The 27,852-nt window shown below is 40.8% G+C and overlaps 2 protein-coding genes across 3 annotated transcripts in view; one reads left to right on the top strand and one right to left on the bottom strand.

The window, feature by feature from the left end:
- LOC124128341 (fibropellin-1-like) overlaps nt 1-27,852 on the top strand; it is a 416,047-nt gene that overhangs the window by 165,337 nt on the left and 222,858 nt on the right. The window lies entirely within an intron of this gene.
- Nucleotides 9,703-24,521, bottom strand: LOC124120795 (delta-like protein A). Its single transcript, XM_048386722.1, has 4 exons — nt 24,416-24,521; nt 13,555-13,662; nt 11,407-11,514; nt 9,703-10,471 (listed from the first exon to the last, which is right to left on the bottom strand). The coding sequence occupies exons 1-4, from the start codon at nt 24,447-24,449 to the stop codon at nt 10,392-10,394; spliced, it is 330 nt and encodes a 109-aa protein (XP_048242679.1). The 5' UTR covers nt 24,450-24,521; the 3' UTR covers nt 9,703-10,391.

Consider the following 27,852-nt stretch of genomic DNA (forward strand, 5'->3'; position numbering starts at 1 on the left):
TTCAACTTTCTGGTTCATAATGAGAATTCCATGCAGATGCAATGTTCACGAAGCCAAGAATATGCTTGACGATGAACCTTTCATTAGTTCCTTGTTCTGTGCAGAATGGCTGCTTCTCATATGAACTGCTCGTAAAATACCCGTGACTTTGATTTCAGCATCACACTACAAGAGTTCATCCTTATCATCATGAACAAACCTATTGTGACCAATACGTTGTCGTAAAATGGCCCAATCGTGCGTCACTTGACAACATTAGGAGCCTGATCCCCAAGTTCTAAAATGTAAAGCGTAGCATGCTAACTTGGGTGTCCATCTCTTTTGATCTCAATAATATAAATTTCACTTCTTTATTTGTAAGGTTGTACGTTGCTAAAACCATTTGCATAATCATAAAAAAAGATCAACTAAAATCCATTTTACTATGCTGACTGTCATTAACCTCCTTATTCCCTGTAGTTAATAGCATCACTCCCAATTTAAAAGCAATTTGTTATTCAGACACATCATGGTACATATACATTCCCGTCAGAGTGATATTCAACCATAATACGGGAAAATGACTACTTCATAATGTGAACCCGTAGCAGTAGCAATGCTCATGCAGCCAAGACAATGATTGACACTGAACCGTTCATCACTTCTTGGTTCGACTGCATGTGACTAATGGCTACCTTTCATAGAATGGGCCTCGCGAAGATCCGGCGTAGAATAGGTCTTCAGCTACCAAGTTTGTCGTAAAATGCGACTTTGCTTGTTCTCAGAGTCGACTAACGGGTACGCGTGGTCAGGCTCGCTGATTTGGTTGATGCATGTCATCGTATGCCAATTGCGTGTATCGATGCTCATGATATCAATCACTGAATGGTCTAGTCCAATCTAGTTTTTTACAGACCACCGTCATATAGCTGGAGTGTGGCGTTGAACAATGAAAGAACAAACAAACAACACATTATAGAATGGACAAAGGGAAGTAATCCTGACACGAATGACATGAAGCGCTCGTTCAATACCCATCACTGAGATTTCACATGACACTACAACAAGGGTTCATCCTGGATGTGACTGATTGTTGTTTGAAATCATATGGACAGGTGATATCCCCTTTGGTGACCCACATCTATTGCATCTATTGAATTGTGGGTTTGGTTTATAATCACTGTATTAGGGATAACGGTTTGTTAATAGCTGCTTCAGCTGCAGCTTCAGCTTTTGAGTTGCCAAATATTTACGTATGGCTGGGCAACACACGTCTGTTCCTATTTAAATTAGCATCGACAATGCTGCAGTCAAATAGGGACATCGAACGTAGAGTACTGCTTTATTGTCAAGCTGAAAACCAACGTTTTGATATTGGAGATACATGTAGATATACATGTATTTGTTTAAATCCGTTCTTGTGTAAACCCGCTATACATAACTAACACACTCACAAGCTCTTTGCGCGTACACCGACGGTGAATAGAGACATCTACTAGTGTACTTGATACAACACTCTTAACAGTGTTGTGCCAATCTTTAGTTCTAGATTTGGTTAGTCTGGTTAACTATTAATTGAACAGAGGTCGAAATTAAGTTAATGTTACAAGCTATGTGCTTCCGTCATAGGCATTGATGTATCGCCCAATCTCTTGGGTTCAATGCTGTTTCTACAACATACCACTAATTGCTAGTATCAGACGTGTTTCTGACAGATATGTGACAGGGGTCAGTGATTTTAGCGAAAGAATCAGACCCTAACGCAATAAAATGTTTACTTGACTGAGAAACATAGTTCAATCTTATGAACATCAGCCGACAGTTGGCGAGCTACTTTGCGGTCGACTCGGAAATGGCAAACTTGTAAACAAACAGTTACGTTCCCACAATGTCTACATGTTGCAATAGTCAACATCCTTCACTCAGAATTCATTCTTTCGAATAATAGGACCAAGCACCTTAGATAAAGCAATGTAAAGTAGGAAATATTAGGCTATACAATTTAAGGGTTAATTTCGACCTACCAAATATAGATAGTTTGAAGAAAAGCTCTACACAATGACATCAAAACAATGTCCCCAATACTAGGCTATGCCGCCACCCTCAATGTGCTCGCTAATGTGCGACACCCTAAGAGAACTCCCAGTATGACAAGCCCTACAGTTGTATAACGGTGCGGCTGTAATCCGATGAACGTCTTTGTGGGTGACTTATGACACGCAAGCAGCATCCTAATCCCAGGGCCCATATTGAGCAACTCAATTTTCTTAACAATGTCAAATTGCTTATCGGTGTGGATCTTTTGGGGGACAAGGCACTGACCTCTAATATATACAAATAGAAATGAATAGGGAACACTCATTTCGAGACATAGTAAGTCGATATGCTATCATTGGTTACCAGCCTTGTGTACGAAATACGTTTTGAAAACAATGCACACAAACACATCTCAGCATTTTATTCTGACATGTGTTCATTGTTCTTTCATTCGTTTCCATCAGTATATGTCGTGTATAGTTAGAAATGATTATGACTGGTTTACTTAATGTATGTGTTGGTATAATGTTATACTGTAAGTTGATCCTAAACACAACCCTAAGCACGTCCCTTGTCCCACAATGTTGACGCCTTTAGTGTCTAAGCAGCGGATCCTGTAACAAGTGACGGTCATCTCAGGTGCCCTATTAATAAGATTACGTTCTTTGTTATCTACATGCCGCTTCGGACCCGTGACGATCCGAGTGTAGAATAGGTCTTCAGCAACCCATGCTTGCCGTAAAAGGCGACTATGCTTGTCGTAAGAATCGACTAACGGGATCGGGTGGTCAGACGATGATGCATATCATCGTAACCCAATTGCGTGGATCGATGCTCATGACGTCAATCACCGGATTGTCTGGTCCAGACTCGATTATTTACAGACCGCCGTGATGTAGCTGGAATATTGCTGAGTGCGGCGTAAAATAACAAAACAATACAAACAAAACATGCCGCTTCCGCCTTTCTGGAGACCAGACCTCTTGAACAACTTTGTGCTTACAACACGTGTTGTACTTTATTGTCCCGATTTAATTCCTTCGATGACATGTTAAGAACATCATTGCAACGAAAATGAAATAAACCTGGCGTTAGGTTATACATATGTGTTTAAATGGCTTCACTTCTACTTGGAACTTGGAGATTTCACGACACGCAATTTCGACCTCTGTTCAATTAATAGTTAACCAGACTAACCAAATCTAAACTAAAGATTGGCACAACACTGTTGACAGTGCTGTATCAAGTACACGAGTAGATGTCTCCAGTCACCGTTGGTGTACGCATAAAGAGCTAGTGAGTGTGAGTGAGTGTGTGGGTAATACATGTAAACAAGTGTCCAAAAAAAACGATACCAACTTATTTTCAAAATTGTTTTTTACTAAGTGAATTGTCATGTATGAAAACATGCAAATTCGTATTGCACATCCCAAACACAGCATAGTCGATAAAAAATACCAGAAACACGTTATCACTTCCGGGAAAAAACGTAAATTTCGTGAAAGTGACATTTCCCTCTCTAGCATGTTCTGCATGTGCAGAAAAACTGTATAAAACGGCTGATTAGACACGTTGATATCACAGCAACAAAAAGAACACAAGATATGCCACGTTTGACAGCCATCGAGAGAGAGAGAGCCGTTGGAATGGTCCAACAAGGAGCGTCACACGTCGACGTCGCCAGAAGGTTGGGCTGCGCACGCATCACTATCACCAGGTTGATGAACGGTTTCGTCAGACAGGTCAGACGTCAGACAGGCCCAGGAGTGGAAGACCACGAGTAACCACGCCCCGTGAAGATCGTTACATCCGGGTATTACACCTGAGGAACCGCACCGTAACAGCGACGTCCACGGCGGCTACAGCACTGGGACACAGGATCAGTCGACAGACCGTCTACAGGAGACTACGGCAGTATGGTATCCGGCCACGTCATCCCTACCGCGGACCGCTCCTGACGCCTCGACACCGGAACAACAGACTGATCTGGGCCAGGCGAGTTCGACGTTGGCAACGGCGGGACTGGGCACGTGTTATGTTCTCTGATGAGAGCAGATTCCTCATCTTCAGAAACGATGGACGGCAGCTTGTATACCGACGATTTGATGAACGTTTGGCGCCTAACTGTATCCAACAGGTCCGGCCGTTTGGAGGTGGAGGGTTAATGGTTTGGGGTGGCATATGTGGAGACGTCAAAACGATGCTTGTCGTAATTTGTGGAAACCTGAATGCACAGCGTTATCTTGATGACATCCTACGGCCTGTTGTGGTGCCCTTTATTCAGCAACAGCCTCGTGGACTCCTTTTCCAACAAGACAATGCAAGGCCACACACAGCAAGATTGACACAGAACTTCCTTGCCAACGCCAACGTACAGGTTTTGCCATGGCCCGCATGTTCACCGGACATGAATCCCATCGAGCACTTATGGGACCACCTCGATCGGCAAATCCGACGTCGCCGTGTGCCTCCAGTCAACGTCCAGGACTTGGAACGATGTCTCCTCGAGGAATGGCAACGCATCACTCCCAACGTCATCAGACGTTTGACGTCATCAGTCCGTAGGCGTGTTCTGGCATGTATTGATGCTCACGGTGGACATACCCGCTACTGACTTGACTTTGAGACGTTTGGTGTGACATTTCCCGTTGTTTCTGTGATCAGTGCTCTAACGAAATGTTCATTTTTCGACCCCACCCATCTTTAGGGGTTGTGATATTGGTTGTACAGATTTTATTGAAATGAAATTTTTGTACAGATGTTGTGAAAGGATTTCTCAAAAGCATAACACCAATCCTAAACTTCTGCATTTTTTAGTTTTTCTTTTATGTCGTTGCAAACAGGTGGTATCGTTTCTTTTGGACACTAGTTTATATTTATCTACGCATCAAAACATTGGTCTTCAGCTTAACAATAAAACAGTACTCTACGTTCGCTGTTCCTATTTGACTGCAGCATTGTTGATGCTAATTTAAATAGGAACAGACGTGTGTTGTCAGCCATACGTAAATATTTGGCAACTCAAAAGCTGAAGCAGCTGTTGACAAACCGTTATCTCTAATAAATATCCCATACAGTGATTATATACCAAACACACAATTCAATACATGCAATATAGATGGGGCACCCACGAAGGTATTACTTATCCATATGAATTTAAAACAACAATCAGTCACAAACAGGATGAACCCTTGTTGTAGTGTGATGTGGAATCTCAGTGATGGGTATTGAACGAGCGCTTCATATAATTCGTGTCAGGATTACTTCCCTTTGTCCTTTCTATAATTTGTGTGTTTGTTTGTTCATTGTTTAACGCCACACCTCAGCTATATGACGGTGGTCTGTAAAAAATCTAGATTGGACCAGACTTTTCAGTGATTGATATCATGAGCATCTATACACGCAATTGGGATACCATGACATTAATCAACCAAGTCAGCGATCCCGTTAGTCGACTCTGAGGACAAGCAAAGTCGCATTTTACGACAAGCATGGTTGCTGAAGACCTATTCTACGCCGGATCTTCACGGTGCCCATTTTTGAAAGGTAGCCATTAGTCACATGCAATCGAACCAAGAAGTGGTGAACGGTTCAGTGTCAATCATTGTCTTGGCTGTTGCTGTTGCATTGCTATTTTTACGGGTACACATTGTGAAGTATAGAAGTGATTTTCCCGTATTATGGTTGAATATCGCTCTGACGGGAATATATATGTACCATGATGTGTCTGAGTAACAAATTGCTTGCTTTTAAATTGGGAGAGATGCTATTATCTACAGGGAATAAGGAGGTTAATGACAGTCAGCATAGTACAATGGTTCTAGTTGATCTTTTTTATGATTATGCAAATGGTTTTAGCACCGTACAACCTTACAAATAAAGAATTGAAAGTTGTATTATTGAGATCAAAAGATATGGACACCCAAGTTGGCATGCTACGCTTTACATTTTAGAACTTGGGGATCAGGCTCCTAATGTTGTCAAGTGACGCACGATTGGGCCATTTTACGACGACGTATTGGTCACAATAGGTTTGTTCTTGATGATAAGGATGAACTCTTGTAGTGTGATGCTGAAATCAAAGTCACGGGTATTTTACGAGCAGTTCATGATCATATGAGAAGCAGCCATTCAGCACAGAACAAGGAACTAATGAAAGGTTCATCGTCAAGCATATTCTTGGCTTCGTGAACATTGCATTTGCATGGAATTCTCATTATGAACCAGAAAGGTGAGTCCAATGAATCGTCAAGCCTGAACAATCCATCCGTTTGGTCACCTCTTACAAAATAAATTTGAATTCCCAGGCTTGTTCATGTCATAATCAATGTAACTATCATCAGGCAGGGAGCAGTTTGTAATACTGGTTAGTTTATTATAAATGATTTATTAACAGTAACATCCTTTGGTTGGGTAGGTAAAAATCGCTCACTGTCACTTTAGATAAAAATAGATAGAGGTTATCACGCGGGTGTGTTTGGGGATGGTTAATATCCCGCATTAGGAATGAACATTGTATTTAGCGAGCCTTGGTGAGCTAAATACATAGAGTTTATTCCTAACGTACAGGATATTGACCATCCCGAAACGCACAAACGTGATAACCTCTTTATCATAAAATGTCATTCTTCAATTCTGTAATCGAAAATCGCTTTCCATCTCTCACAAACATTACCTAAACATTGCAATTTTTCCTGGAATGTACGCATTAATATATATTACGTCACAGGGTAAGTTATGTGTCCGTCGGACAGTGACAGTAGCCAATATAGTTCAACAGAAACCTGTTTCTTATACAGTGGCGTAACTACATACGCCCGTGAAGATTCCGGGGTAGAATAGGTCTTCAGCAACCCATGCTTGCCGTAAAAGGCGACTATGCTTGTCGTAAAAGGCGACTAACGGGATCGGGTGATCAGGCTCGTTGACTTGGTTGATGCTTGTCATCGATCCAAATTGTGTGGATCGATGCTCATGATGTCAGTCACTGGGTTGTCTGGTCCAGACTCGATTATTTTACAGACCGCCGTCATACAGCTGGAATATTGCTGAGTGCGGCGTAAAACAACAAATCAACCAACCAACGTAACTACATACAGTGTACATGCAAAACACAAATTGCCTACATAAATTGTTTTTACATTCCTTTCGCGGATATCCATCGGTCTGTCCGATAGAGTAACTGCCCTTTGTCAAAGGGAAGCTACTCTTACCCCATTCTATGAAACGTCACGGCCACAGTCAGACGTTGTTGACAGTAGGTCTGTCCTGTCAATCAATCAATCTTTATTCATGGTACTTAAGAGGCCAAAGGCCTATAGTACAATGTATGGGGCGTGTTACAAATTCATACATTTTCTTAGTTTCATGGCATGATAAATGAAGATTAATAGATTTCTAATAGTTTCTGTACGATCACAAGTCATTAATTTACAAAATTTGTTACCGTTTGGGTTGCGGTAGAAATAGTTATTTAGATATTTTGCTCTTAAATCTTCATACACTGGACATACACATAAAAAGTGATATTCATCTTCAGTACAATCAGTTTTACAAATCCTACAAAGTCTGTGTTCTCTTGCAATACCTTCATATCTGCCTGTTTCAATAAATAGATCATGTGAGCCACAACGGAATCGAGAAAGAGCTGTTCTCAACTTATGTAAATTTACACTTAATAGATAAGGTTCTAGTATAATAGTAGTCTTAAATGTAGTGTAATAGTTTGCTTTTCTAGAACTAAACAAAGAACAATGCCATTTTTGAATGTACATATCTTTTAAAGTCTGTGTCAAACGGGAGAAGAAATGTTGTGGCATATCTACATGTTGCTGTAACCAAATATAACCATATCCACATTCGTATAACATGTTTTTAACTTTTGATGCCCAATTTTGTTTCCCATGGCTGTCGTAGAGAAGCATCATATTATAACATTTTTTCGGGTATCTTGAAGATGGCATATTTAATAGCTTGACCAAGTATTTAATAACCTTTAAAAAACTATTGATATATGGGGAAACCGTCCGCATTCACCATATACCCTTGCGTTTTCTGTGCTAGATTTTACCCCCAAGAACCGTTTACATGCATATAAATGTATTTTCTCAATAACATCCAAATGGTCTAGGCCCCAAATTTCGGATCCATACAATAGCATCGGGCTTATTTTTGTATCAAATATTTTAAAATAAACATCATATGTAACATTGTCCAGAACTCTAAGACTTTTTAATATGCCTACAAAAATTTTCTTGGCTTGCAATGAAATGTTATGTGCATTCCTTGACCAAGTTAATCTACTTGTAAAACACAAGCCTAAGTATTTATAAAATGGAACAACTTCTACAGGCTTCCTTCTGTAAAACCATTTTTCTTTTCTGGATATGTTACCACCATTTTTAAAAACTACAACTTTGGTTTTATCCATATTTACAGTAAGTTTTGACTCGTCACAATAACTCTCTAATACATGTATTTGCTTTTGCAGGCCAGGTATTGTGCTCGAGAACATGACTATATCATCAGCGAAAAGAAGCAGAAATAATTTAATAGTTTCGGGGTGCAGTTGTATTCCATCAGTGCAATTTTTTGGGATTTGATATGCCAAATCATTTACGTCATAACGTTACGAAGTGCAGTCAGATGTACACACAGCTACAAAACGAAAAAAAGGTAACAATTCGAACATATTTCGGCCAACACCAACTGTTTTAATTTGTGAAAAAGGTTCCAAGCTGCAGACGTCTACAAGCACACATATGGAAATATATCCTGATAGGCTAGTACCCTCGCTATATTGTTTTGCAATTTATGTCTCCAAGGTTGCCAAAACTTGTAAAATGCCTTAGCTACGTCACAGTTAGACACTGATTTTCAGTAAATTAGATTATTATTTTCATAATGATAGCAATTATCCCAGTAGTTTCTCCAGATTCCCGATGGTTAATTCTGACTCGATCGCCGAATGACAAGGGCTACGCCATGTTTGTTTATAAACAGTGAAAGTAGTCCCTACTTGACCTTTGATATTTGCATCTGTATCCGCATATGACCGAAATGGATATCGTTTTTATCCGTTGGCTTTATCCTGCCGAGGCACCCACCCATTATGTGATAAATAACATTTACCCTGTGTCGGTGGTCAATGGGGAGAGTTCCAGGTCATCAGTAACATGCCATCAATGGCGTAAAAGTAACCAGGAACGAATTCTGTCTTCTCAGCTACAGCGAGATCAATTATATTATCATGAAACAGACGAATATATGAATAACTGAAATGCAGGCCCGAATAACTCACGTTGACGTCTTCCGCTCCAGATAGGGTGCTTCGTTCTCCAAATATGGATGTATTTGTTCCTTTATGCACAATGTACAATTTCTCATCAGGATGATTCTGTTTGTATATGTCATCAGGAAAATAACCAAGTACTTCCTGTACAATAGGTCTATTGTTCAGCATATTGGATGATATTACTGTTACCACATTTCGTGTGTGCCTCTTAAATAAAGCTACAAACCTATTTCCATATCTAATAGAAATTAATAGAAACACAGTTAATAAACCACAACATTAGGCGTAAACTTTGCGGTTATCTCCTGGCCCATTTTCCCCACTTTGTGAAATTATCCGTCAAAGAAACAAGATTACACGTGAAATGAATGCATGTATTTATTTTAAAGAAAATCACTCTCTATTCATCATATACAAAATAAAAGAACACACTTTGGGTTGGTAGGTAACAATCGCTCACTGTCACTGGCATGCATGTTTTATTCATTAATAAGTAAATCAGTCATTATTCATCATCATATACACAATAATAGAATAACACCCTTTGGTAATAATCGCTCACTGTCACAGTAGGTAAGAAGTAGATAACATTTACTCTGTGTCGGTGGTCACTGGGGGAGAGTTCCACGTCATCAGTAACATGTCATCAATGGCCTAAAAGTAACCAGGGATGAATTTTGTCTTCTTATCTACAGTGAGGTAATTTCATTGTAATGAAACAGACAAAATACGAAATAGCCCTGAAATGCAGGCCTGAATAACACACAGTGACTTGTTCTTTTCTAGATATACTGCTTGGGTTCTTTTTCGCAAATATGTTCCCTTTATCCGCTGTTCAAATTTCTGATCAGGATAATACTTGTCGTAAATGTCATCAGGAAAACCATCAGTACTTTCTGTACACTTGGTCTACTGTTCAAAATGGTGGAGTATATTACTGTGACAACATTTAGCACGTGTCTAATTAACACAATTAATCAATCATTACATTCAATACAATCTGTATCTACTTCTTCCAACTCTTGTTGGCAAATTTTACACATCTAACAGACAGTATGGTCTTGTTCCGGTCCCGTTGTATTCAGTTTAGGTTCAGCTTTGCGAGGACAGCAACAACTGTGAGCAGAAGGAAGTGCCCCGATATGGTAGCAGCACCAGAGGCTGGAGTACAAAACATTCATGTCTGCGTCATGACTGTTGCATTATCGTGTTCATCATTTAATAATGTTATGAAATGTGACCATATAACCTTTCAATAAAGCCTGTTCACTTAGAATACTTAATACTTAATTTAATTTTTATCTTACATCACTGTCAATCAACTCGATATTTGAATGAAAATGCATTTTTGCAACAGATGTAGACGTATTGCCCACGCCATGACATTCAGGCTTTGTGTCAGATTCGCAGGGAAGCATAGTCTTGGTCAGTATGGCCTCACTGGCATCTCTTGACAATCTGTGGACAATCTGACGTACAAGTAGATAAAACATCCCGCCCAATCAACACCAGATTGTTGTTACTGTCAATCCTCTATGGATGTTGTTATCCATAAAATTGTGTCTACCTTGTCACCCGTAAACTTCTAAGTAATGCCTAGCAAATAATTTAAAAGATCATTATATGTATACTTTGTGTGTGCAATGTTTCGGGAAAGGATAGCCATTTGCTTTAGAGACATGGTCCAGACAAACAGACCACTATGAATGCAATGTGTCATGTAAGAATACCTATTTGTTATATGATATGGTCCAGACAAACATTGACCACTGACGGACATACAATACATACTTTATATGCTCCGTTTTTCATACCAGAGGAATTTTAAGGCAAACTATCATGAAGTAAGAAGAATATGCTGAAACATTACCATGTTGCATTTCATTCCGTGCACCTAATGATAATGCCCCAAAGGTGGGACAGGATACGCTTACCTATTTGCAAACACCTGGTATCATCACTATTTGATAGTGTTACATAAATACATACTCATGACCTAGGCGGAATTGTACAAACAATCTACTCTGCTGTTAGTAGAGATTTGTTATAAAAATGGAAATGCATTTTTCGAATGATAATAACAGAAGAGGACCTACCGAGTTCACATCTGTCTCCACCGTGGCCAGATGTACATTTGCAGACAATTGCGCTGTTTTCAACTGAACACGCTCCTCCATTCTCGCACGGATTGATGTCGCATGAAGCTGTCAGAAATATACAGCACTCTCGTATCAAATAATGCATAACTAATGGTGATAGACTAATTATAACTCTATTAATTACTCAGTATGTTGTTTGAAACACTGTTAGACAATTTTGTATTCATAAATACTGTAAATCCTGAAATTAATGCGTCTCCAAAAGAATGCGACCGCTGGTCCCTAGCCAAAAATGCGACTCAATTTGAATGCGACGACCCCTCCTCTCAAGCATCAGTGGATGTATATCTAAAGAAATGTCCTCTGTCAGGTTTACATACTTACTTACTTACTCTGGAGATTTAACGTGCGTTTTCCGACTGATGCGTATTTCGCACACGGGCCCGGCCAGGCCATTTCATGTGTTTCCGAAAGGGGCGAAAGTGGTGTGTGCAACCCAAGAGGGGGCTTTAGGGGTTGCTTATATAGAATTTAGGAATTTTGAGATTTGGAATAGATGCCGATGGGGTTGGGGACGAGAACTAAGGGAGCTGGGTATGGTGGATGTTTGTTTGTTTATGTGATTTTGATTTGGTAGATTATTTTGTTTTTAGATGCGTTTTATCAGTTTTCATTAAAAATACGCCTAAGGCCTGGAAGTTTTCTAGTTTATTTTGTGGGTTTAGTATTGCTTCTAGAGTGAGAGCCTTGTTTAGATTGAGGGTGGTTTGTAATGCGGTTCGATGTGTTAGGTAGTGTTTGCAGTGAATGAGTGCGTGTTCTGGGGTTTCTAGTTGTTTGCAGTGTGGGCAGTTACCTGTAGTGTGTTTTCTTTTCTTTTTTTAGGTGGATATTTAGGTTGGTGTGTCCTGTTTGGAGTTTAGTGATTACTCTGTCGATTTTTTTTGATGGATGGAGAAATGATGTGTCAATCTCATTCTAGACATATACTACGAGTGACAGTCGCAGCAACCTTGTACTTTGGACAGGATACACGTTTATGAACGATCAAATATTAAATGAGTTTTGACAACTGGAAATAGCTGAAATAGTATTTACGTTAATGACGTATACTGTGCAGTGAAAGTGTGTTCAGGATCACTATTTTGTCTCATACAGAGTTACAGCATATGATTTGCACATTTTGTGATATTGAACTGGAACTTTTTCAATTAGCTGTTCATCACCTACATGGGAATTCAGGTACGAATATGTCTCCAGCAACATTTATTTGTCGTTAGAGGAAATGTGACCATATAACCTTTCAATAAAGCCTGTTCAAGTAGAATACTTAATACTTTATTTAATTTTTATCTTACATCACTGTCAACCAACTCGATATTTGAATGAAAATGCATTTTTGTAACAGATGTAGACGTATTGCCCACGCCATGACATTCAGGCTTTGTGTCAGATTCGCAGGGAAGCATAGCCTTGGTCAGTATGGCCTCACTGGCATCTCTTGACAATCTGTGGACAATCTGACGTACAAGTAGGTAAAACATCCCGCCCAATCAACACCGGATTGTTGTTACTGTCAATCCTCTATGGATGTTGTTATCCATAAAATTTTGTCTACCTTGTCATCCGTAAACTTCTAAGTAATGCCTAGCAAATAATTTAAAAGATCATTATATATATACTTTGTGTGTGCAATGTTTCGGGAAAGGATAGCCATTTGCTTAAGAGACATGGTCCAGACAAACAGACCACTATGAATGCAATGTGTCATGTAAGAATACCTATTTGTTATATATGATATGGTCCAGACAAACATTGACTACAGACGGACATACAACACATACTATATATGCTCCGTTTTTCATACCAGAGGAATTTTAAGGCAAACTATCATGAAGTAAGAAGAATATGCTGAAACATTACCATGTTGCATTTCATTCCGTGCACCTAATGATAATGCCCCAAAGGTGGGACAGGATACGCTCACCTATTTGCAAACACCTGGTATCATCACTATCTGATAGTGTTACATAAATACATACTCATGACCTAGGCGGAATTGTACAATCTACTCTGCTGTTAGTAGAGATTTGTTATAAAAATGGAAATGCATTTTTCGAATGATAATAACAGAAGAGGACATACCGAGTTCACATCTGTCTCCCCCGTGGCCAGATGTACATTTGCAGACAATTGCGCTGTTTTCAACTGAACACGCTCCTCCATTCTCGCACGGATTGATGTCGCATGAAGCTGTCAGAAATATACAGCACTCTCGTATCAAATAATGCATAACTAATGGTGATAGACTAATTATAACTCTATTAATTACTCAGTATGTTGTTTGAAACACTGTTAGACAATTTTGTATTCATAAATACTGTAAATCCTGAAATTAATGCGTCTCCAAAAGAATGCGACCGCTGGTCCCTAGCCAAAAATGCGACTCAATATGAATGCGACGACCCCTCCTCTCAAGCATCAGTGGATGTATATCTAAAGAAATGTCCTCTGTCAGGTTTACATACTTACTTACTTACTTTGGAGATGTGACGTGCGTTTTCCGACTGATGCGTATTTCGCACACGGGCCCGGCCAGGCCATTTCATGTGTTTCCGAAAGGGGCGAAAGTGGTGTGTGCAACCTAAGAGGGGGCTTTAGGGGTTGCTTATATAGAATTTGGGAATTTTGAGATTTGGAATAGATGCCGATGGGGTTGGGGACGAGAACTAAGGGAGCCTGGTATGGTGGATGTTTGTTTGTTTATGTGATTTTGATTTGGTAGATTATTTTGTTTTTAGATGCGTTTTATCAGTTTTCATTAAGAATACGCCTAAGGCCTGGAAGTTTTCTAGTTTATTTTGTGGATTTAGTATTGCTTCTAGAGTGAGAGCCTTGTTTAGATTGAGGGTGGTTTGTAATGCGGTTCGATGTGTTAGGTAGTGTTTGCAGTGGATGAGTGCGTGTTCTGGGGTTTCTAGTTGTTTGCAGTGTGGGCAGTTACCTGTAGTGTGTTTTCTTTTCTTTTTTTAGGTGGATATTTAGGTTGGTGTGTCCTATTTGGAGTTTAGTGATTACTTTTGCGATTTTTTTTGATGGATGGAGAAATAATGTGTCAATCTCATTCTAGACATACACTACGAGTGACAGTCGCAGCAACCTTGTACTTTGGACAGGGTACACGTTTATGAACGATCAAATATGAGTTTTGACAACTGGAAATAGCTGAAATAGTATTTACGTTAATGACGTATACTGTGCAGTGAAAGTGTGTTCAGGATCACTATTTTGTCTCATACAGAGTTACAGCATATAAACTTTTTCAATTAGCTGTTCATCACCTACATGGGAATTCAGGTACGAATATGTCTCCAGCAACATTTATTTGTCGTTAGAGGCGGTCAGACTCGCTGCCGTTGTACCCTGACGGCGTGAAACATTAACTGTGCTATCAGTTACATTTTTTTCTTGTCCAGATTCGACTCCATTAAGGACGCCGTCGTTAGCTAGAATGTTTCTCAGTGTGTCTTGCCAGGGAACAAAAGACGAAATCATCTGTAGATTACATTACCAAATTTGAGACACACAGTGATTTTTACTTAAATTGTGTGGTTAATAATGAAAGTTATTGCCAGCTGTCATTTAAATATACGGGTGTTAACGCAAAAAGTAATTTGAGATTCAAATGAGCAGCATTCAAAATGCCAATATTTCTCTGAAAAAAGATGTGAAAGTTCCTAACCCGTATCACATGTTTCTCCGCCATAACCACCAGTACAGCTGCATGTTTTGCTGTCATCGGCCCCTTCACATGTACCATGACTGCTGCAGCTGGCAGCATTGGTGCACTTGTTTGTCGCTTGTACGTTCTGGACGATGCATACAGCCATTACCATCAGAGTGAGTGAGTTATTATTTAACGTCACATGGGCAATATTTCAGCCATATCGTGACGAGATTACCATCAGAGCTAAATCACGAACAGTAAATACTATGAATAGCTGAATACTTGAATTTACGGAACTTGCATTTCCACCCACTTGCTCTTTTTCAATCAGGTAAGAAAAAATGTAATCTCAAAAAATATTATGCTTTTCGTGGAAATTGCCTAAGACCTGAGGAATATTGGACTTTACTCTCGCATTAGGCTGACACTCCGTGATATTACGGAATTTAATATGAATTTTATGAAAATAAATATAACATAAAACTGTGTCCGAGCCACAATGACATGTTCCAGTACTGATATTCTTAAATACGCGAAATATTTCATCATTGTTAAGAGACAGTCTTATCAAACAAGTACACAACACGTATGTATTTTCGTTATCGTCTGTATCACAAGTGTACCATATAACAGTTCAAAATTCACAATTTCAGTCGGGACAGGCGTTTGGGAAAACCAATGAGTGAAAAGAAATTTGATGAATTTCATAATATCTGAGCCCATTAGCCTCATATTGTTCGATCATTATCATGAATTACAGTAAATATGGAATTGATAATTGTTGTTTTAAATTGTGATCATTTGTGTTTTAACATCAAGTCTTTTTAATGAGCAATGTGTCACAGATTACTCGTTCTTCACCATTAGCAGTGTATGCAGTGTACAAGAATGTTCAGCTCGAAAGCAATACCGCACGTAACGCTAATGACATATGCAAACATTTTGGTTTAAAACTCACAAGTCAGTTGGGACAATAATATAACAGTTTTAATCTGGGACATTTATAAATTCTAAAAGAAGTAAAAATGAAATAATGATAACAATGTGTATGTTTATAATGTGCCAAATCCACAGTCTAAAACACGCTCAAATTATTACCCAGGCCTATGGACCGGTGTGCACTCGATTATCATTCTCAGCTCCCTTGACAGTATACATATACAACCCAAGCTGTCTGTGAGGCGCCAGGTTAACAGCCACATTACCATCTCATAATAATGGGTACCCATTCACTGCTTATTTCGAATACTCTAACAAGATGACTTGCCTAAAATATAAGGAGACACACCACATGTGCTACATGTGCTTCAGTGTTGGGCAGGACATAAGCCCTAGAAATTCAAAAGTGAAGTTGACGAACGCGGTCACCCATCCAACTACTCTCCGCGATCAACGTTGCTTAACTGCACCTAATTAATATCCACCAAAGAGAACAACGCTAGAATAGATAGTTATAGTTTGAAATTAGTGAAATTCGTGAAATTAACTCACAATCAGCAGATGTACAATGGTAATCTTGAACATCTTGGCAGGCCCAAGTCCAAATATCTCACTCTCTGTGACGACTTCGACCTCCACTTGCGAGCGGTTGGAATGGTGGAGCTTTTATAACGTATGTAACCATGGCTTCTCTGTTGATATAGTAACCCCTCTGTGCTTTCGTAGGTCATAGATAAGTGAATCACTGTATTTGTGTAAATCTATGCCTGTCCATGACCAATACCAACATGTTTTATCATGACTGAGCGAACCCTGTGTTTGTTTGAGAATTAAAAAAACCACATCACACCTATAATTGATCTTCGGACTAACAAGCCGATTTATCATGATAAGGATTGACAAGTGATTTCAGTGATCGTTGTTTTTTGTCTATATGTAATTATCTTCACAGGTTAGCCCAAACATTTTTAAATCATTTTACGAACGTTCGGACTAGTTTCAAAACGACTGGATGTTTCTTACACCAAGTTATATTACCACAGCTTCTGACTAAGTGTATCCTCTGGAGCTTTGAATCGCTTTAGCCCACGACAGTCGCGTGAACCCAGTAGCATCGCCTGAATCACTTTACAAATATTAGAACTGAATACTACTACTATTACAACATATCATGTATATAATCACTCATTACTTTGTCTAGTCACTCCAGCTTGATAAGGGTGTAAGAATCTACATAAAAAAACGTCGCTAAATGCAATAAAACAGAAGCAGTATGTTTTCTTTTTCACTCACAAACTTCTAGATTGTCTGTCAAACTGTTTTAAACCTTTTTTGACTGTAAGAATTGTTATACCATGGACATAATTTGTGCCAGTAAATACAATTCATTCACTCTGTTCAGGTTAGAATAGGTCCCAAACAAGGCAACTAGATGGATCGGGTGGTCAGGCTCAGTCATTGGTTAACAGCGTGTCATCGTACACGGGCAGCGTGGGACGTTGGCGGATGGATGACCTGCTTCAGCAAGCATGACTCGCGAGAGTTTAACGGGCTTCGGTCATGCCCAACACTGACGCATGTTACATGTGGCGTCTCCGGTCCTTAGGAAAGTACATATATGAACGATTACAGATTTATTCTTCTCAAAATGACCCCCATGTATGTGTACATTTCGTCGCGCCTTTAGCACAGGAGTCAATGCAGAGCACTCTGTCAAAACAATACTGATGCTACATGTACACAATATGTAATCGATGAACCTATTTTAATGCATGGCTGTTGCCACTACCACTAGACTACGGAGGCTGTTGCCTGCAAGTGAGATTAAGTGAGAGATAGCGAAATGTTTTGGTGTTTGTCAGGCTGGTTGATGCATCTCATCGTATCCCAATTGCCGCACTCAGCAATATTCCAGCTATATGACGACGGTCTGTAAATAATCAAGTCTGGACCAGACAATCCAGTGATTGACATCATGAGCATCGATCCACGCAATTGGGATCGATGCCATGCATCAACCAAGTCAGCGAGCCTGACCACCCGATCCCGTTCCACCGTCATATATCTGGAGTGCGTTGGTTAATAACAAACAAACACATCTAAACTGCAAAGAGACGTGTAAATGTATTATAATTCAGGAATCGGTCGTCCTCTAAATCATCGCCTTAAGATGACACTAAACACAAACATTATTTCTAAAGATCAGCAATAAAATCTGCGAAAGCAAAATTTTCAAGTACCTAGTCTTTAAATGAAAAGACTATTACGTTTCAAATAGATAACATTGTTTCGTCGGGATTTCAAATGTGTAAATGCAGTAACTATCGTTGTAACAGCATTTCTCATAGAAATCACCACACAGCCGCTACTGGAAACGACTCCATCGGCAACCGAACACAATCGATCATATCCGTTAAATTCCGCATTTCGCCGAAATACACTTCCTGCCGTTAACCTGTGAGATCCTGGATAGAATAGGTCTTCAGCAACCCATGCTTGCCGTTAAAGACGACTAACAGGATCGGGTGGTCAGGCCCGCTGACTTGGTTGATATCATCGATCTCAATTGCGTGGGTGGATGCTCATGATGTCAATCACTAGATTATCTGGTCCAGACTCAATTATTTACAGACCGCCATCATATGGCTGGAATATTGCTGAGTGTGGCGTTAAACTCAGATGTTAATTTGTCGCAGCCGACTTAATTGGTTGTCTGCGCATTTTGTCAATATCTTGTCAAAGTCTTGTTTACCTATTCTCATGTTATTACTGTAAAACAACTGCTGTATTTGCTTTGATTTATTTAATCAGCGATTATTATCAGTATATAATGTATTTTTTACCTTTATTATTCTTGTCATTTATTCAATGAGCTGCTCTTAATAAGCCTGTGAATTTATAACCACGTTTTCATTATCACTCTATTCTTGTTTAATGACATCCCTGTTGATTGGAGCACACCTTCATGACAGGTTCCAATACGGAAACTATGCAACCAATACGCCTTCATTTTTAACCCATCCAACGCTTCTTTTGTTCAATAGATAGGAGGGCCTGTGTACCATCCTGACTGAGCTCCACATATGTACGATAACCTAATTAGTATCAGGGATCTAAGTGTCATGGTGTACTGAATGCTTGATGGCCATGTATTTTATAGTTGAACAATGATTGTAACTTTGTTTCTTTGGTTCTGTTAAGATTCGGTAGACGCTCATTGCATTATATTTGGGCAGTTTCTGATGATTTTTATTAGCAGCAGATTGAAGCGCTCGTAAAATTTCAAGTGCAGTTGTTTCTAGATATTTTCATTAACGGCCTGCGACAAAGTTCTTGAGAGTTATTATCTTTGTGTATCAACACTTTGATAGACCACCTTGTGCAAATGGGTTCGCGTGGTTACAGTTTCTAGAAGATTGGCTCTGATGGCTGAACGAAGCCGGACGAGGGCGATTCGCTGTCTTCTATATGTCACTTGCGACTTATCTCCTTGCCCATTGTGGACGGGACACTTGCGACTTATCTCCTTGCCCATTGTGGACGGGACACTTGCGACTTATCTGCCCATTGTGGACGGGACACTTGCGACTTATCTACTTGTCCATTGTGGACGGGACACTTGCGACTTATCTACTTGCCCATTGTGGACGGGTCATTTGCGACTTATCTCCTTGCCCATTGTGGATTGGACACTTGCGACTTATCTACTTGTCCTTTGTGGACGGGACACTTGCGACTTATCTACTTGTCCATTGTGGACGGGACACTTGCGACTTATCTCCTTGCCCACTGTGGACAATATACATATCCCTACTATGCTGTCTGTATGAATTTGGAATTTCTTCTGTACACATATTAAATTTAATTAAATTTCTTAACGTTGTTCATGAAAGGACAATTTCAGTCATAAAATCAAAGGCTTTAAATTGCTGCTTCAAGCAGGGACAAGACCAAATCAAAATTGCCACTCTTAACTTAATATACTGAGTCAAATTAAAAACTTCACATTTTTAAAAGTAATCCCATATATGATATACAACGGACAAATGTATCAGAGAATGTAATTTTTAATCATTAATGTCCAAAGAAGGATTTTAATTAACGGTGGTAACCATAATTTGTTCCAAGCACCTACGGTATTCGGTAATTACATCAACAGTTTAAAACATAAGTCCCAAGCACGAGAATCTGATGGCACACAAGTTCAGTAGCGTGTATGGCAACCATGTGCGTTGACAACTACCACACAACGCCTCCGCATGCACCTTGTGATGCTTGTGAACACATGATGGAGAGTGCGCAGACTTCTGCCAAGAACATCCAAGACGTGTTCGATGGGATTGAGGTCGGGAGACCTTGAAGGCCAGTCCATGACGTTGACTCCCGCATTCTGAAGGACTGAAGGAAATTCCTTGTCAAAACTGCTGAGTAAGGGTCTGGCATTGTCGTGTTGGAAGATCAAACCGGGTCCATGTGCTGCCATAAAAGGCAGAAGTTCTGGTGCCAGTACCTGGTCGCGGTAAGCAGCAGCGTTGAGGTTGCCACGGATGACAAGAAGCCTGGAACGTGCATTGCCACAGAAAGCACCCCACACCATGACACTTCCGCCACGAATTCTGTCAACTTCCTGTACACAACACTGGGCGTAACGTTCATGACGGCGCCTCCACACCCTCGCCCTACACTCAGCAAATCGAAGATTAAATCGGGATTCATCACTGAAGACGACTTGATTCCAATTCCTCTGAGTCCATCGTCAGTGTCGCTGTGCCCACAATTGACGTTGACGTCTGTGTAATTGAGTCAGAATCGGCCCGAAGTATTGCCGTCGTGCTTGAAGGTGAGTTGTGTAGCCGTCAAAAATCGGTTACGGAGGTGACGTAAGACAATCTGACGATCCTCTGCATGTGACGTCACACGTGGTCGACCTGGTCGAGGGCGATCAGCGGTGGTACCCGTTTGTTGTAGACGCGTCTGTAAATCCTAAACAGTCCGTCGACTACAACCCATCGTCCTTGAGACTTCAGCTACGGACGTTCCCGTCTGCAGCATGCCGATGGCACGTTCACGTTGCACATTTGAAAGGCGTGGCATGACAAATGTCCGTAAAGACTTTTGTTGTCTTGTGTTTATCTTTTTTTGTAAATGACTGCTAACAAGTATTGCTGAAACACGTGCGGTATTATGGCCACGTGACCAGTTGCACGTGAAAAAACACTTTTGCCAATATGGTGCTGTGCACATGATTTTGATCGATTCACCTGCACAAAAACGGGTGTTATCTGAAGACAATATATACGTGGCCATTACTGTTTAAATACACAATAAGGGCCCACAATGATAACTGGTCAAAATGTTAAATTTTTAGGATTGTGAAGCTTTTAATTTGGTTCAGTATGTTTTTAATTTGGTTCAGTATATATATGTTTGAGAAATTCATTGTTGAAATTATTAAAAACCAGAAACGAGAGGTTTTAGCATCAGTTTTCTTCATTTAATTTTAAAACTTGGGTTAAAAATAATAATTTCTAAATAAATGATGGTCAACTGAGAAATAATGAGTGCAATTGCCTACCAAGTATATTTGTGAGGTATCAGAGAGATTCAATACTTTGACAACAGGAACAAGCAAGACCTGCCGTAACGCCTACATTCTACTGTAACAATCGGATACAGTTATCGTTCTTGTGTTCACATGGATAAAATGAAGCCATACTGGACCCAGACCCGTGAAGATCCAGGGTAGAATAGGTCTTCGCAACCAATGCTTGCCGTAAAAGGCGACTATGCTTGTCGTTAAAGGCGACTAACGGGATCGAGTGGTCAGGCTCGCTGACGTGGTTGATGCATGTCATCGATCCCAATTGCGTGGATCGATGCTCATGATGTCAATCACTGGATTGTCTGGTCCAGACTCGATTATTTACAGACCGTCGTCATATAGCTGGAATATTGCTGGGTGCGGCGTAAAACAACAAACCAACCAAACCAACCAACCCAGCCACATCAAAATAAACAAGAGCCCCCAGAAGATGACAAATCCCCCCAGCCCCAAACAATTTGGAAAAAAAAAATCATCTGACTTTTATGTGATAAGAGAATTTATATTTAAACTGTCCGCATACAAGAGCAGCTATTGAGCTATCAAAACGATGGAATTGGGATTCAGAACTTATTTCAATGTCAGGTACACACCAATATGAACAGAGTCAAAGTTGTTGCCATGGAAATTAACAAAATATTAATTCTAATTAGACAGACTCACCTAAAATAGATATACAGATGAGGAAAAGGGTATTAAAATTAAAAAAACTAGCCAGTTAAGGCACTAAAGGGACGACTAATTCTGCTCTACATTTGAGGGCACAAGTGACCCAACTACCTAAGGCGCTGTCGCGTTAGTATGTGACGATGGACGTGGATGGTAGTAAGTTTGTTGGCTGTTTTACGCCGCTGTATGCGACAGTCTGTACATGATTAAGCCTGGATCAAACAATCCAGAGATTGACATGTTGGGCATCGCTCCACGCAATAGGGATACAATGAAATACAATCAACAATGTCACCGATCTTGACCAGCTGATTCATTTATTCGCCTCTTACAACAAGCATAGGTTGCAGGGGTTTGTTAGTATGTGACAAGGCGGGCTTTCTTAACAACCCAAAGGGGTTAGAATATGGCAAGCTTAAATGTAAGCACAGGATGTCACGAACTTACGAGATAATGCCAGGAATCAATCGAGGATGGCCCCAGTCAGTGACTAGTACTGATTCAACCGAACACGACAAAAACATGTGACCATGGTCAGATATGCTTTTGTATCAAATCAAAATGAAAACTCGAAAACGTGGCAGGGAAGCCAGGCTCAAACACTGTAAAGGACCTTCTGAAAGTTACACGAATAGTGCCTGCTTTGTGGTCCTCCAGTTCGATCTTCTAAGGAGATGGCCTGACGTGCAGCATAGATATTGTGAGTATCCAAGCTTGTGTTTCGTTAATTCTTAAGTGGATGAGCCAAAGGACACGAGTGAGTGAGTGAATTGTGTTTAACGCCGCTTTTAACAGTATTCCAGTTATATCACGGCGTATCAGCTTAATGTGGGAGGAAATTCCGAAGTGAGCACGGGTATGGTGCTGACAAACCTAGAAACATAATCGGGGCAAACCGGGAATCGAACCCACAATAATAGGTTTATGGCGTGCCCAAGGGAGGCAACTCTGCAAAGCGAATTGCGGCGCATAAGACGACTGGGCAACCCTTGCGCCCCCGCCCCTCTCCATTTGATAATGTTATACACTTATGCACACTTATACTGATAGCCATAAGCTGTGGATTTGTTTGATTACAGCATTGTATGCCAATTGTATTGAGGATGTTCATGGTGTCGATCACTGGATTATGTGATCCAGGCTCGATTATTCACATGCCTCTGTCATATAGCTTGGATATTGCGGTGTAACACCACAAAGACACACATGTCAAACCAGAGGCCGATAATCATCCATAACGATAATATACAATGTGTCCGATGACACGTGGTAAGCAAGAGATCCCCGTTTTCATCGGAGCTTATGACAGGTGCGAGGTTCTGGCCGGCAAATCCTTGAGGGGTTTTCGTCACTTGTTTTACGACAACACAACAAATGCCAATAGCAAGCCAGGCAGGCTTTAGGTTGCTGTTGGTCCTGTCACATCTATTTAGTGTGGTTCATAATATACATTGTATTTAATCATCCTATTCCACGACTGTTGCCTCAGATAGACAGGCCGGGAATAATTTTAATATGACAATAAAACGGGTTTGGTGGTATAGGTTCAATAATAATTACAGTAATAGTTTTACCAATCCTTCTTGTATGGTTAAAGAGCCATAGTTGGTGAGACGAGTATCAGTACGTGTCAATTTATTTTGTCAACATCTCTAACGACAAGCATGTGATCTGCTGACCAACTCTAACCTGATAAGTACAATTGCGTGATGGAATCCACTCGGATCGAAAACTGAATGTGTTTTGAGTCATTCCCCATTGGACAAGAGTGTTTCACACGTCATAAGACATGATTGATTGATTGATTGGTTTGCTGTTTAACGCCGCACTCAGCAATATTCCATCTATATGACGGCGGTCTGTAAATAAACGAGTCTGGACCAGACTATCCAGCGATTGATATCACGCAATTGGGATCGATGACCGTCAGCGAGCCTGACCACCCGATCCCGTTAGTCGCCTTTTACGACAAGCATAGTCGCCTTTTACGGAAAGCATGGGTTGCTGAAGACCTATTCTACCCCGGATTTTCACGGGTCTCATAAGACATGATATACTTTCATACTTACATATGAAGAGAGTTAAAGGCGACAGCGTCCTCATCGTTTCAGGCCTTGGGTTCAGTGCAGGTGTAAGTGAAGCTTCTCTACTCCTACATTTCACCTGTGGAGTCGCGCAGCTTTTATAATCAGGTGTTACCTTGGTGCTCTTTGTTGACGGTGACAGCTATGACACGTGACAACTAAAAACTATTTTTTTATACAGCGCACGCCAATGATATTGATAATCCGCCAGACTTATCTGCTACTTTATCTCGTCGATGTTTAACGTGTGAAATCTGGTTATTTTTTAACCATGTTACTATTTTGGTGGGTGTGTTCGACCTAATCTTTACATATATCTGTATGTACACTGACGTCCAAAAGAAAGTACACCAAGATGTTTTGTGTCTGGTTATTTTATGAAGTAAAACATTGAAATGAAATCATGGTGAAATATGTCACACATATACATCGAAATGTTTACGATGAAGCTTCGCTTGAAAAAGTGTAACTTTTAATGAAAAATGCGCATTTTGAGAAAACACTGTCTGCACTCGTTGGACGAAATGCACGTGCAAAACTGGTATGAAAAAGCTTCTGACATCTTTATTTCGGAACATGGTAACCAAAAGGACACAAAATGTATGCCTCGTCTAATCCCGAAAGAGGGAGCCTCGCATGTCCCCATGGCAGGAACATTCCGTTTTTAGCCGTGTTTGCAGAACCAGGTTGGTGCGACGTTTACGGCAAACAGGTCAGCTAGACCTAGGAGTGGGAAACCACGAATAACCACGCCCATTGAAGAGATGTTACATCTCCGAAACCGCTTGATCCCACGACAGCAACGGCACTCGGAGGGAACGTGGTATCCGAGCACGTTCTTTCTTGCTTTCTTGTTTAACGCCGCACTCAGCAATATTCAAGTTATATGTCGGCGGTCTGTAACTAGTCGAGTCTGGAGATTCATTTCATGAGCATCGATCCACGCAATTGGGAATCAATGACATGCATCAACATTGTCAGCGAGCCTGACCACCCGATCCCGTTAGTCGCCTCTTACGACAAGCATAGTCGCCTTTTTCGTCTAGCATGGGTTCCTGAAGACCTATTCTACCCCGGATCTTCACGGGTCTCCAGCACATGTAACTGGATGATGGCATGACTTTGATCCACGACCAAACTTTTGGAAAGTGTATCATCTCAAGGGATGAGGGACAAATGGTTGGTGGGTTTGTTCTTTAATGCCGAACTCAGCAATATTCCAGCTATATGATGGCGGTCTGTAAATAATCAAGTCTGGACCAGACAATCAAGAGGGACAAACGGATCCATCCTTAAATTGCAACAGCCAGCTTTCAGTAATTCTGGACATGCGTCAGCATAGTCAGCGAGCCTGACCACCCGTTCCCGTAAGTCGCCTCTTACGACAAGCATAGTCGCCTTTTACGGCAAGCATGGGTTGCTGAAGACCTATTCTACCCCGGAACTTCACGTCGCACCGAGGAATGACATTGACGGACAACGGACATAACAGGTGGATATAGCTGTTGTGGCCGGGCATATTCTCTGGTGAGTGCAGGTTTTGCCACTTTGGTCGGCAGAGGTGAACACTTCGCTCAGAACTGTGTCCAGGAAGTTCAGCCATTCAGAGGCGGCGTTGCCATGGTATGGGGAGGAATATGTGGAAAGAATATGTGGATGGTTATCAGTCAAGGCAACACCATCAGGCGTTTGACGTCATCTATGCGGCGACGTGTTGCGGCCTGCATTGATCCACGAGGTACAATTTTAAACCAGTGATTTGTGACTTTGCTGTGACTTACGAGTCTGTTGTTACACATGCGTTTTGACAATGACGATCTCATTTTGGCGCCCTGTCTCTTTCTGCTACTCGTTACGTTTCTGCTTGTTTAGTGACATTGTGATCACGTGATGCTACAACGCGACTCTTAATACATATTTATGTTTTCTGTAGAACTCAGCGAAATGTAGCAATTATGTTCAATGTGTCTCCGTATGTGATTTGCAGATTTTGAACAGGATTTTGCAGACGCAACATTTTAAGGATCGGCCCCGCATAGGGCGCCCAAAGTCAACAATACAGGGTCGATTAATTAGAAACCAGGTTGAAAAAAATGGAACCCAAATATCCAACGCTGTTCACTTGCGACAGGCCACTGCAGTCCACGTTACTGACCAGTCGATTACAAATGGTCTGTATGCAGCAAATCTGCATGCTCGGTGACCACGACCACAACCGTTAACAAATTGACACATTAAAGCTAGACGTCAATTGTGTTTAAAGCGTAGAAACTGGGGGAATCGCCGATGATCTCGTGTTATGTTTTCAGATGAGTCCAGATTTACCCTGGACGTGTCTTGAGGCGTCCCAACGAACGTCAAGTGAACGTCAACGTAAGGCAGATTTAGGTGAGATGAGGTGAAATGGGGTTTAACGTCGCGTCCAAGATGATTGCACTTATATAGCGACGTGCATGCACGTGTATGTGTGTGTGTGGCTGCTTGTACTAGTCCGGACTGATGCCGATTTATAGTGCTAGCACACTGAGATACCATTCCGCAGTTTAACATGAATACCCCACTCAGACACAGTATACTGACTCCAAGCCAACCAGTCCTTGTTTTAGCCCCTTAATGCCGAGCGCCAGACAGGGTAACAACAAGTACCATATTTTAACGTCTTTTGGTATGACGGCTGGGGGCGGAAGCTCTACCATTAGACCACAGAGGCGGTTGCAGATTTAGGAGGTGGGTCTGTAATGGTATTGGGCAGAATGACTATGACTGTCAGAACTCCACTGCATATTATCCATTGAAGGGTCACTGGACAGTAGTACCAAGACATCACACTGGCGCCAGGAGTTATGCCGTTTGGTCCACGTTATGTCTTTCAACACGATAAAGCTCCTGACAAACGTAGACGAATCGTTACCGATTTCTTCCAGCAGCAAAACATCACCAGACGGCAGTAACCAACCATGCGTCCTTACCTTTACCCCATACAGCACGTCTTGGACATGACCTGGAGACGTGTACACCGACGTCAAAGGCCACCTGTTACATTAGCCAAACAGGGCCAGGCGCTGCAAGAGGAGTAGACAAATTGTCATTGGGAGATAGATTCGGACCATGCCACGCTGTATAAACCATGTTTGACCATGACAATCGTTTTGGCATGACCCATTATTTTACATTAAGGGTTGCGGGTTCACCTTTATTTCAACTCTTAACGTAATCTTTTTTACAATAAGGGTTGAAGTGATAGTTTATATTTTTTTTTACATTAAGGGTTATCACTATGAAATAATACTTATCATGAAACTTCGCAGAATTAATTGATCATCACTTTGTCTAGATGTGCAAATGACTAATCATTTTCAGATTCCCTCTCTACAACGACCACCTGGTTGTTATATTCAGGCTTCATAAAAGGGTTTATGACC

The sequence above is a fragment of the Haliotis rufescens genome, unplaced genomic scaffold, assembly GCF_023055435.1.
Source record: "Haliotis rufescens isolate VD_foot unplaced genomic scaffold, xgHalRufe1.0.p SCAF_6, whole genome shotgun sequence".
In the NCBI taxonomy this organism is placed as follows: Eukaryota; Metazoa; Mollusca; class Gastropoda; order Lepetellida; family Haliotidae; genus Haliotis; species Haliotis rufescens.

What these genes read in the sequence shown, in the direction of transcription:
- LOC124120795 (XM_048386722.1), bottom strand. Translation starts at nt 24,449, where the DNA reads ATGAGGACGCTGTCGCCTTTAACTCTCTTCATAT. An exon ending in GGGAGACAGATGTGAACTCG is followed by an intron (nt 11,515 to 13,554) that starts GTATGTCCTCTT and finishes TATTTCTGACAG; the next exon opens with CTTCATGCGACATCAATCCG. An exon ending in TGGAGACAGATGTGAACTCG is followed by an intron (nt 10,472 to 11,406) that starts GTAGGTCCTCTT and finishes TTTGTACTCCAG; the next exon opens with CCTCTGGTGCTGCTACCATA.